This window comes from Gymnogyps californianus, chromosome 2, assembly GCF_018139145.2.
Source record: "Gymnogyps californianus isolate 813 chromosome 2, ASM1813914v2, whole genome shotgun sequence".
NCBI classification, from domain to species: Eukaryota; Metazoa; Chordata; class Aves; order Accipitriformes; family Cathartidae; genus Gymnogyps; species Gymnogyps californianus.
The window spans coordinates 47818275-47830260 of record NC_059472.1 but is presented as its reverse complement, the minus strand read 5'-3'; the positions used below and the strand labels follow the sequence as shown (position 1 = coordinate 47830260).

Below are 11986 nucleotides of genomic sequence, written 5' to 3'. Positions count from 1 at the left end.
TCTAGCAGTCAGCACATCTCACATAAAAAAAAGGATCAACACGAGGCAAACTTCTAGCTTTTGATTACAGCCTTTCTAGCAACTGCTCTCTGAGCACTCATCTAGGGTATAAAAAGCTCTTGGCTTTACTAAGTCCTACATGTAAATATGCCAACTACTTAAATTAAGGAAAACACAGCTTGTTATTAAAAACAAACCATGAGAAAGTGACTCATACGCATCTTTTTCACAAGTATAACAAAGCTTTGTAGTAACTCAGGTTCAAACCAAACAATGCTAAACTACATAAGGCAGAAATTTCAACCACATTTGATTTTCAAGCTGTTTTCAGTTTTCCATTTGTTTTACAGCTGAACCATGGCAAAAAAGTTTGTTAAAATCTGACACAGCTACAAACAGGGAAGTAGTACTTTGTTTTGTGGGGTGTTGTTCCCTCCTCCCCTTCTCATTCAGCCTCTTAAGAACCTTGGAAGTGGCTACAAAGGCAACTGGATTCCCTCTACACAACCACAACATACATTAACAGTATTCACTCAAGAGCATTTACAGGGCTGTAATCATCTATAGTAGATACTTAAAATAATAAACATGCACCATATTCAAAATAAAAACAATATTTGAAAAAATTTTCACAGATTTAACATTTCATAACACATTATAGCAGTGCATAGCAACGCTGTGTCATCTAGGTACAGAGACCTGTATGTTTTGCATTTTTCCAGTAATATGTTTCCAGTATACTAAACAAGTAGACCTGAAGTTTAGGCAAACTCGTTAATGTGTTCAGAAATTGTTAAGAAAAAAACTGGTAATATTGGTACGTAACAGCTTAAGAATGAGAAGTCTACTTCATGAAGTTTTGTACTTTAGCTACCTGACTAACCAAGATGAATTTCAGATATGAGTACTCTAGCACATTCAGAAAGAAAGGCATTTAGTAGCATCTGAACAGACCCTATTGAAAGGACAGCTATTACTAACCGAAGGCATAAACTTTCTTAACATCTAAAACTGAAAAACATCAAAATCTGGCTCTTATAGACCAGAACACAGAGCTTCGCTGTAAGTTGAGAGGTCAATAACCAATGTGTTTTGGTAGCAATAAGTCTTACAAACTAGGTGAAAATGTATTAAAAAAAAAAAAGGCTTTCTAAGAGAGTCATACTCAGAAAGAATGTCAATATAGCAGAGGCATATGTGCTCTAAGTACAGCCAGCACTTTAGTTCCAATTTGAAAAGCGCTACTATCCCCTGAGAAGGAAGTTCTATAGAGAAGCAGAAAGTATTTACATTTGAAATACAGAACAGCGACAGTATACAGTTCCATAGGATCAAACAAGACGGTGCTTTTACAGCATCAGGTCATTTCCCACCACCACTGCACTCATTGACTGTATGGAAAGACCAAATGATTTAGATTAACAGGAGTAAAAATGTGACTAAAAGAAAAATTAAACAACCATCACCAACAATTTTTCATTTAGGGGGAAAAAAAATGGAAGAACACACATCTACGCCAAGAAAAGTGCTAAACAGTTGTAGCAGATGATAAGGAAAGGTGGATGGGGCACATGGAAAAGGAATAAAGGGCAATTTGGCAAATTGGCACCAACCACAAAAAATACCTGAATAAAACGTGGATGTGTTCAGTTCCATCAGTGTCTCTTTCCAATTACTGTACCAAGGAACACTAGCTTTAACTGAGCGATCTGATAGAAAAAACATGATATTATTATACTAAAAAGGGTCAGGTGCAAACACACTATTGGCTTTTACGCTCTGCTAGCATGAAGTAGAAAACCTATACCATGCAGGCCCATCAGGGACTGAAGACATTTGATTCCAGCTAACCTTAATCATGAACATTTCAGGCTCCTCAACATTTGACAGCGTACTTTAATAGAATCCAATATTAATTTCTCGTTCAGCCCAAATTCTGGGCTTGAATAAAAACAGAAATCTATAAAGTAGTAAAGAACTAAGTTATATTTAGATATTATTTCTATTTTTCTAGTTGGAAGATAGTATAAATGTAATCTATAAAGTAGTAAAGAACTAAGTTATATTTAGATATTATTTCTATTTTTCTAGTTGGAAGATAGTATAAATGTAAGACTAATTTCTGAGGTTTCTCAGCCTGTAGTACTACAGTTAAGTTAACTGAAGATGTTAGCTGCTGAAAGTGGTTGCCCCAACATTCTCCCTTATCTCCATCATATTCCTGCATTGCTGCATGCCAGCATTTGCATCATGCAGCCTTGAACACACACAGCCAGGGAAGTGATCCAGCTGAAAACTTAATTTTTTTTTTTTCTCTTCTCTCAAATCAGTCTTTAGTGGGATCACTTTTCCTCACTGTCCACATGCACCAGTACATGTGAGAAGCAGGCACGGCTGAACGTAAGCACCCTTTCAGCAATCAATCAGGTCTCTTAGTACAAGAAGATTATGGAACTATGAGACTATTAAACAACAAGTGTAACAAAGAAGGATTACAAACAATTAAACCAATTCACCACAGCAGTTACAAAACTTTTCTAAAAGAGCATGATCATGATCCCAGTGCCAGAAACACTCTCTTAAACAATGTTTGTGTATTCCTTCAAAATAGACTGCACTTGATCATCATTAAGGAAATATGTTTAATATTGCTATCCTAGAAAAGTAATTCACTTAAAGTAAAAGAGCAAATTAAAGAACAGATTAGAGTATTTCACATTTCCATGCCAAAAGATTATGTTTCATTGCCAGGAATGAATGCTTCCATTGGTTTTCAATAAAATGCTCTAACAAAGTTGGAAAAAATAAGTTTCTTAGTAAATACTCATGGTTTTCTAAGTAGAAAAGGAGCTCTACCTGACAAGCTAGGGACTTCCTCACACCCTCCTACAATGTAATGGGATCCAACTTTCATCATCAAGAACACTGTGCCAGTGTTTTGTGCTAAACTCCTAAAATGGGGTACCACAAAACTACAAAGTTGTAACATGATTTTATCCTTCTGTATGATCTTAAACAGCTTATACATCTCTCCTTCTGTCAAATAACAATATAGCCAGTCTGAATGGAAATAAGAACCTAATCACTGAGAGACAGAAGATAGCCAGGTATGATAATTTGTACTTCTGAGGCTCGAGCAGCAAATAAGGAAAACAAAAGGAGAGTTATTTGCTTCTACAACTACAAAGCATGGCTTAATATAGCCACTATTTTTCTTCCCTTCTTCCCATACCTCACTTCTAAATTGAAATCATTAGAAATGTTACGGAAAAGTCTCTTCACTGAAACCATTCTGCTTTCTTAGGGTCTTCCAATCTCTAGAATTGAAGTAGACTTTCCCTCCAAAAAAATTTCACAACAAAATGGCAATTCACCAATTTCACAGATAAACAAGGGCATGGAAACTGAAAAACAGTGCAGTTTCCAATAGCTCTCAAAAATTAGAATTTCCAGGCTCAAGTCTTTCCCTTTACCATCAATATTTCACATCAAGTTGAGGATGTGGCTTGTAAATTAGGCACCAAAGATGTAGAATTATGCATTTTTCATCATCAACATTAAAAAAATCAACATACTACAACATCAGTTACTAATCCTCATGAAGTTTCGTTAGTATTTTGCTATAGCAGAGCCAAATTCCTCACTGTATGCTGAACTTTAAGTACAATAAATTACTCATGTTTAAATAGGGCAGCGCATACATGCTTTGAATTAAGCATCTACTCAAAGGCTTTAATGGATTAGGGTCTTAATTGGGAGGAGTTTAATCTTCTCAGCTCTCAAGATCAGGTCTCATTTAGTATTATTCACAATGTCTTATCCCTTGGAGATCTGAAAAAATATTTTTAGAATATTCTAGCCATTCTGACAGTGAAATATGAAGCACTGAGTTTCATGGCAAAAAAAAAAAAACCCAAGACAAGGAATCACACACCTTTCTTCAAAACCTTTTTTCCTTAAACTTTTTATGACAACTTTATGAACTCTATGCATTAAGCAATAAGTAAAAAGAAAAACAAAAGAAGCCAGGAAGACTAACTTCAACATAAAGCTGTACATTAGTAGCAACATTATAAATGAGTTCTGATATTTATTCAACCAAGTGTAACAAGTCAGTATATCAGTTTTGTAATAAGAAAGCCTCTCATCTGATGAGCTATTAACACACCCAAAGCATGAGTATTTTCTACATTAAAATAATGCGATGATTTAACACAAGTTCAGAAGAATTACAACATTAGGAAACATTAAATTAAGAATTATTAAGTTCAACCACTCTTTTAGCATTATATAAAACCAAAACTATTAGATAAATCTGAAGTTTCAGCAAAAACAATGACTCAAAACTGATCAGCTCTCAGAGTAATTTTAATACATGCCATGAAGTTGAAATCAAGGTTAGAAACCTTACAGTAAATTCCAGTTTAAGTTACGAAAAATACAATATCATCACATACCACTAATGTTGAGATCGTAGTCTCCAGCTGTGATCACATTAGCTACTAGTCCTTCAGCAGGCTGACTGACAGACACAACATCATTCAAAAGTTTTCGAATGGCACCGGGCTGAGGTGGGTGAGTAATAATGTTGTTGACAGCAATCTTCAAATTTTTAATTACGTGAAGCTGATTATTAGGATCTCTCATGTGAACTAAAAAAGAAAAAATAATAGGCTTTGTTGACAAGTATAACAGAGTTAAAATAGTTACCACAAATTAGTATTTCTCCAACAGATTTTTCTTTTTAAGATTACTTTCTTCACTAAACCTCTCCATCATCCATTTTAGATCACAGTCCATAATACTTAAGTATCAAAAATTGAGTCAGGGGAAGGGAAGAACAAAAAATTAGTTCATGTTCAACATTAGGCTCATCTAGGCAGACTGATGAAAACATAGCATAGGATCTTAGCTTATAAGAAGATCCACTCAGAGTAACAAAGTACTCAAAATGCATGCCCTGTGCTGCTGAACCCCCTTCCTTGTGGGATGTACTCAACTTGCACAGAAAGCCTACAGTAACCACATATGGATTTCACATAACATCTCATGCTCCAAGGAGTTTCCAAGAAAACCCCACTACACAATAATAGCATTCAAGAAACTTGACAGCGATAGCATAGTATTAGTTCATCCAAAATGAACATATCCTTTCATTTTTAATACTACAGTGTGATTATCTTAAGTTTGCTTGTTTTAGTTTTTTTCTAAAGAAATGGTCTTAGAACTCCTCTGTTCTCCAAACGGCATCACAGAACTGATTTATCTTACAAGAATGTTATTGAAGTTACATTTCTTGAGTGACAAACTTTTGGTCTAAATTAATCAATTAAAAATAAAGTCAGTATTAGTAACATCAGCACTCCTGATTCACTTTTAAATGCTTGTTTAAAAACCAGAAAAAGTCTTACGAGTATTAAATACTGATTTCAGAATTACGCATGAGAGTTTTGCCCAACAAATAGTGGATTATTGCATGCAGCCTCAAAAAAAATCTCAGCGAAGCAGTGGAAGTGTCCATGGACTCAGTGCTTACGACAGAACTACAAACACCTGGCAAGCATGCAAGTCATTGGTGTGGAGAGGCTGCTTATTTAGAAAAAGTGAAGTAAACTGTTACCAATTAAAATAATATTCAAAAAAATAAACTGATTCATTTTTAAAATGAACCTTTAAAAGGGTGGTACCAGCCTTGTGGTACTAGCACACAGTATCTTACACTGTTTTGGCTTTGTGTTACTTATCCAAAAAATATTTTCCCCCCATTAAGACCAACTTCTCCAAGAAAGCCATCAGACAGAAAACACCACCAAAGAAAGAGTCCCAAGCCCATGCAAACGGGTCAATACCAAGCCTAAAGAACAAGGCAGCAGCAAAGTCCAGCAAGATGATTAATGAACAATGGTATTTAGCTGAAAGTTAAAGTTGAAATGCCATATAAATGTGACAGCTAAACACAGGGTACCTTTATTTTCTAGATGTTTAAAAAAAATATATCATCACAGGCAAATTTCACTTTTTTCTTTAATGATATGTGATTGCTTTTATTCCCTAAGTCCCTGCTTTTGTTTTGGCAGTTTTGTTTTTCAAAAAAGTCTCAGCCTCCTGAAAAGCAAAAAAATTATTAATCACAAGAAAACTAAGGGGTTTTTTTTTTTTTTTTTTTTTTACACTTATGTGTATGGGCCAACCTTTCTACTTAAGGTCTAGCTCTGATCTTTTCACTAAAATTTGACTGGGCTGCAATCTCTTTTGCAGCCCAATCTCTCTTACAGACAAAGTTACATTTTCCCATAAGCAATAATTTGAGCTTCACATGACTCGTAAATGCAGAACTCCCTTCACAGAATCTTTGTGAAACTTGCTCCCTCAAGCCATCTGTTTTTAAAAAAAAGTATTCATGACATTTTCAATAGACATTACAATTCTGGGTCTGCTCTGATTTTTCATGTCATTTTCCCTATTTCAAACCACGAGCATCACCAAGCAAGCCAGACTAAGTGCAGACAGGACACATGCAGTATGGCTACCCAAGACACTTGGTGCTACCACGTGCCCCACAGTACAGCCCTCGACTCCTTTGCATTTTATTTTCACAAATCACTGTATAGCATACAAAGGGCAGCACAAAGGAAAATTCTTGTCGTTTTCCTTGTCTTGCAACTAACCACAAAATTCACACTGTGAAGGTCTGAAACTGAGTCTTCAGTCCCCTCCAGAGTGGAGAGCACTCCACACCTTTTGCACAAGCCTTCTGAGAAGTAACAACTATGCAGCCAGAGCCAGATCACACCAGATGTGTTTACAGTCCATCTTAGCTGTTAAAGCAGATTTCTATCACGGTTCAAGTCTGGACTGGCATAGTTCTACCCTCCTCAGTCACACATTCACTCCCAACCTTTACCCAACACCGAAGCTCATGGGAAAACACAGTGAAGCAGTTGAGAGAACTGATCCTGCCCAAAACGACCTAAAAATCTGTGGGTTTTTTCAGCTATAATTTTCAGATTGAACTGGTTCATCATAAGGCTGTATCAACACAGAAGAGGGCAATTGTGCTGGCTAAACTTAATTCATCCAGTTCAGCATTTCTATCAGAAAGCTGAAGGGGGGGAATTTTTTTTCCCCCATCTTATCATACAGGTAAATTATCAACACTACTGCCATGTGATTACTGAAAAGATCAAATGTAAAGGAAGTGGGAGGGAGAAACAACTAAGAAACCAGTTTGCCTTTACCAGTGCAGCTATTACACTAAAACTCATCCTTGGTGTCTCTCCTAAAATATAATAGCCATAATAATGAAGAGCAAACACATTTCCATACAGGACGCAGATGACATTTCTGGCATACATGCAATGCTGACATAAAGGACATACTTGGAAGCCCACAAAGCTCTTGCCTTAATCCCTAATAAAAAAATTTCTAGTGTTATACGTGATTTTATGAACACTTGAAGGAAATTTCACAAAGTATTTTGCCAGAAGTGGGAGTAGTAACATATATTAGAACAAGATCTTTCTCATCAGAAGCTGAAAATATTCAGATGTTGACTAAAATACTCATGAACAAGGAATTCCTAACATCAAACTAAACTCATCAAATAAATGCAGCGTTCCCATTATACCTCCTTACTTCCAACACATATTTGAGGCTTAGAATCAGATATAGTTATCAGAAGCTCCCCCCCCTTTTTTTTTTAAGACATAAAACACTTTGGTTTAAGAGCAACCAAGGCTATCTTAAAGTGCCACTTGCTAGTTGAAGCGTACACTGTAATTCTCCCTCCCATCAAGACAGTATTAGTTCAGGTAGTATTTTTAAAGATTCTTAAAAACGGGATGCTATTTTAAAGAAAACCTATACAATATATACATTTGTTAAATTAGGCATCAATTGTTATTAACACACACAATAGTTAAGAAAGACTGCCACTTTAAGAATAAATGTGAAGGTATAAATTCCACAATATATTTTTGGTTTCCTTTATCAAAGAAAAATGAAAGTTTGGGGATGGTTTTGTTTTTGTTTTCCTCTAGAGTCATGACTTACCAGGACAGTAAAGCCATTCTCTCACTTTTTTAACCATTTCTCCTTCAATAACAAAAAGTGACTTACTTATGAAAGTCAAGAAGCTAAAAATTACAGTACAGAGCACTTTGAACCTGTGCTCAGGATTTCCTACCATCACAATTTGCTATATTGCAAGGGTACTTTTGGCTACACCAACATTAGCAAGTCACTGACAGGCAGAAGTTGATGAGTAGCTTAATACAGATTAGTGCAGAGGCCCCTCCCTACACCTACATTATGTATGTTTGCGGGGTTCTACTTGAAGTTAGATACAATCTGGTCTCCTCAGACCGAGCAACCACAAGAAGCACGTGGTTTAACACTACTTGAAGAATCAAGCAATGGTCTGGGCCTTCACATCTCTGTTAAGATGTGAAAGACAATTGATACACAGTAGAAAGCTCAGCTTAGTTTCTGTGTATCAAAACTGTTTTACACATAAATCAGGAGATTCATTTCATAACTGTACTGCTTCTCTAAGCAAGAATGCTGATGAACATGCAGCCTTCAGCAGGCTCATAAGCTATGTAAATCCTAAACTTCAGAGAAAAATCTGTATTGTAACAGGACTCTAAAACCAGTGACTGAGCTCTTCAAATTATAGAAGAGTTCAGGAAGTAACGCATGTACTTCAAAGTTTTACACAAGTAAAAGGGACAGCTTATTTCTAAACAGATGAAATACTCATCAACCCAATTTTACATTACAAATTCAATGAAACAGCCACTAAGTAAAGACAGGAGTATTAATAAAAGAGGACAGCATTTCATGCTCCCTTCAGAAAAACCATGCTTAAAAGTGAAGACATCAAAACAATCGTAAGCAGTGAAACACACAGTTGTGGAGGCATGTGCATGTACACACATTCTGCTGTGCCATGATCAGATCATTAATCATGCCTCTCTTCCTCTTAACTGGACATGAAAAGCACCACGGAAAAACTTTACTGCTAAGTCTGGTCAAACCTATTACAGTAGAGCAATTTAAGAACTTATCCTATCTTTCCAGGTCTTGCACACAGGATATAGTTAACAGTGTTACCATGCAACACTGTGCAGACTCCAACAAGCATGTCTCCCTGTCAGCGCTCCAAAAGTTCTGGAACTAGAGAAATTACTTATTATACAAACTCAAGAGAAATCTTATTGCACTGAACTACTCTTCTGCCTGAAGAAAACATCTAGCACTGCTTTCCCTACCCTCACGCACGCTGGCTTTCACCACAAGAAGTTACAGATAGCATGCAGGAACGTTTTTTCCATTAAGCTAGAAGAGGAAGCCACACTTGCAGTGAAGAACTGCAGTCAGGCTTGTGGCCTGCTGAATCAGAATACACAGAGTAGTGCAGCAAGAAAACCCCCTGTACCAAGCTTCAGCTTCTTGCTTCTCTGACCCTCAGGTCGGGTTTTGAACAGGATGGTTCAGACTGTCGAAGCCAGGCAGCCTACACAGAACAGCAAGGATGCCCCTTCTCAAAAATTCACCACAATGGCCACAGCCACAAAGTTAGGAAATTAAAACTGTATCATGGGGATTTAGATACAGTTTATGAGCGTGTTCATTTATACTATGACATCACAGAGCCTGCAGAAGACCAATTACAGAAACATCAAAAATTACTAGGAAATTATGAAAATCAAACAGTGGAGCTTTCCTTCACAAGTTTTTAGAAGAATGCAGAATTCGAGTCAGTGTCAGTCTCTCAAGTAATAAGCTCATAGTCTTATGTTATATCAAGGGAGGGAGTCTAATCTTTAGCCATAACTAACTCCTTTATTAAAGGAGGGTGAAGACTAGTTTGCTTTATAAGCATCGACATACTATTGAGGTCTGCATTTACACAGGGAACACTGAGGATGATTCAGGTTTGCAAGTTCCTTAACTGTTACAGTAGTTGGAACAAAAATAGTTACAACTAAGCAACAACAGAATTAAGTATTCTTCAGAGTGAATGCTTCATTTTGTATAGTCTGCCTGCTTTTGTTTGCTAAATGCATTTTGAAAGCCTTTCACCAAAGAACCTAAAGAGATATTTAAGTAACTTCAGAACTCCAAGGATGTGAGCTTCTGCATTTATTATTTTTATCTCTGCTGCATTCTCACATAGCTCATGAGTGTTGCTAAACAAAGGGAAAAACATTTATAAACAAGTTATGGTTAATAAGTTATTAAGACTTGCACAGAATTAAGGCAGATTTTTAACACTTACTAGCTTTTAAGTTGGTGCCATTTTTTAAATGGCAATGCAAAAACCTAACTCAAGTGACAGTACAAGCTTCATTTTCTTGCACTGTTTCCTCAACACATGACATGAAGAGACTGAAGTCTGAGCTAAGTGTCTGTCAGAAACCAAATCTGACAAATGTCACTGCATTGCTATTCTGACAAGCAGTTCTATTCCAATTGCTGTCCTGCATACTATTCTGACGAGCAGTGGCTTGAAAAGCATAGCTTAGTTAAATTAAAAAAAAAAATCCAGATAGTAAGTTAAAGCATTACAGTAAAAGAATCCTATTGTTTCTCTTAAGCAGTCCATTTCCAGTTTTGCTGCTACTTTACGTGGTCATTTCACCTATGCCACATAACCAGCTCAATTCCCACCTTCTCTTTGCACAGGTCTTACTCACAGAAAGATCAACAAAAAAGTGTATACGATAAAACTACAGGTAAGAGAAAGCAAAGACTTGCAACTGAAATTACAATTAGTGTTTCTGAAAGACTGACCATACTTTCCATGACTTAGTACTTTACTAACAGCCTTATCACAAGTGTGAAATCCAAGAAGATCTACAGCAAGAGTCAGGGACAAGTATTAGCCAGATAACAGTAAAGTCGTTTTAAAGAAAGGCAAAAATCTGTTTGGAAGAGCTGGATTTACAGCCACCTTTCTGTTGAGCCGTGTGCTCCGCGATGTCTCCAGGAGAAGCCTGGTTCCACAGAGAACCAGGGGAAGCCAAGGTTCCACAGAGAAGAACAGATCGAATAAAATTAAACAGACTTAACAGCCACCCGGGGCAACCCCGGCAGACGCGTGCCTCCGCAAAGCCTGTCACAGCTCCAGGTAACACCCGACCGAGCGGCCGCCGCCGCGGCCCCGGGGAAGGGGTCTCGCCTCCCGTCTCCGCTCAGCCTCACCGGGCGGCAGGGCAGAGGAGGCGCGGCGACAGCCGCTCCGGCAGGCCAGGCGGGACCCCTCGCCCCCCGGGCGGAAGGGAGGCGCGCCGCCGCCCTGCCCGCCCCGTGTAAACAAGCCGCGCGCCCCGCTCCGCTCCCCTCCCGGCACCGACCTTCCGAGGTGAGGCGGCAGAAGGGCTTCACCAGCTCGGCGAAGCTCAGGCTGTTCTTGCGGGTGAGCCTCTCCGCCTCCTCGCTGCACAGCGCGGCCACCAAGGGCACGAACGAGTCCTGGATGAACTCCTGCACCGACTGCACGCACTGGGCCATCGCCGCCGCCGCCGCCCGGGGGCCCGAGCCGGCCCCGCCACCTTCCTCCGCTCTTCTCCGCCCGGCCCCGCCGGCTTCCTCCCCACGTCCGTCCGCCGCTGCTTCTCCGCGGCTACCGCTCCGGCCGCCTGCTCCGACGCCGCCGACAGCGACCACTCAGCAACCGGCCAGCGCCGCCATGTTGCGCCTCAGCCGAGCCCCTCGGGTAGCGCCCGCTCCCGGCGCCCCCCGCGCTGGCTCATGTGATTGGCCGAAAGGGGCGGGGCCGGGGCGGGGCGCGCACGGGCGGAAGCGGCCGAGAAGGGGGAGGCGACGGTGGCCGGGCGGGGGTGGGTTTGTGTGCCCCCCTCGCCCCGCGCGGGCCGTTGGTGCGTTCCGAGGGGGGCGGGCGCGGGGAGCCGCCACCAACCGCCGCTAACGGCCTTCGCCGCGCTGAGGCGGCGGGCAGCTGTCCCCGGGCGGTCGCCCT

General features: G+C 39.6%; 1 protein-coding gene across 4 annotated transcripts in view; it reads right to left on the bottom strand.

The window, feature by feature from the left end:
* The window catches only part of TRAPPC8 (trafficking protein particle complex subunit 8), a 57201-nt gene extending 45528 nt beyond the window's left edge, over positions 1–11673 (bottom strand). For 2 of the 4 annotated variants that reach the window (XM_050891156.1, XM_050891157.1), the window contains exons 1-3: positions 11361–11673; positions 4458–4652; positions 1626–1709 (exon numbers count right to left, since the gene is read on the bottom strand). In XM_050891156.1, the coding sequence (XP_050747113.1) occupies positions 1626–1709; positions 4458–4652; positions 11361–11517 (436 nt within the window). In that variant the 5' untranslated portion in view covers positions 11518–11673. The remainder of the gene's footprint in view (positions 1–1625; positions 1710–4457; positions 4653–11360) is intronic. The other 2 variants (XM_050891159.1, XM_050891158.1) reach the window with 1 other exon arrangement.
* Between the last annotated feature and the right edge of the window lie 313 nt (positions 11674–11986).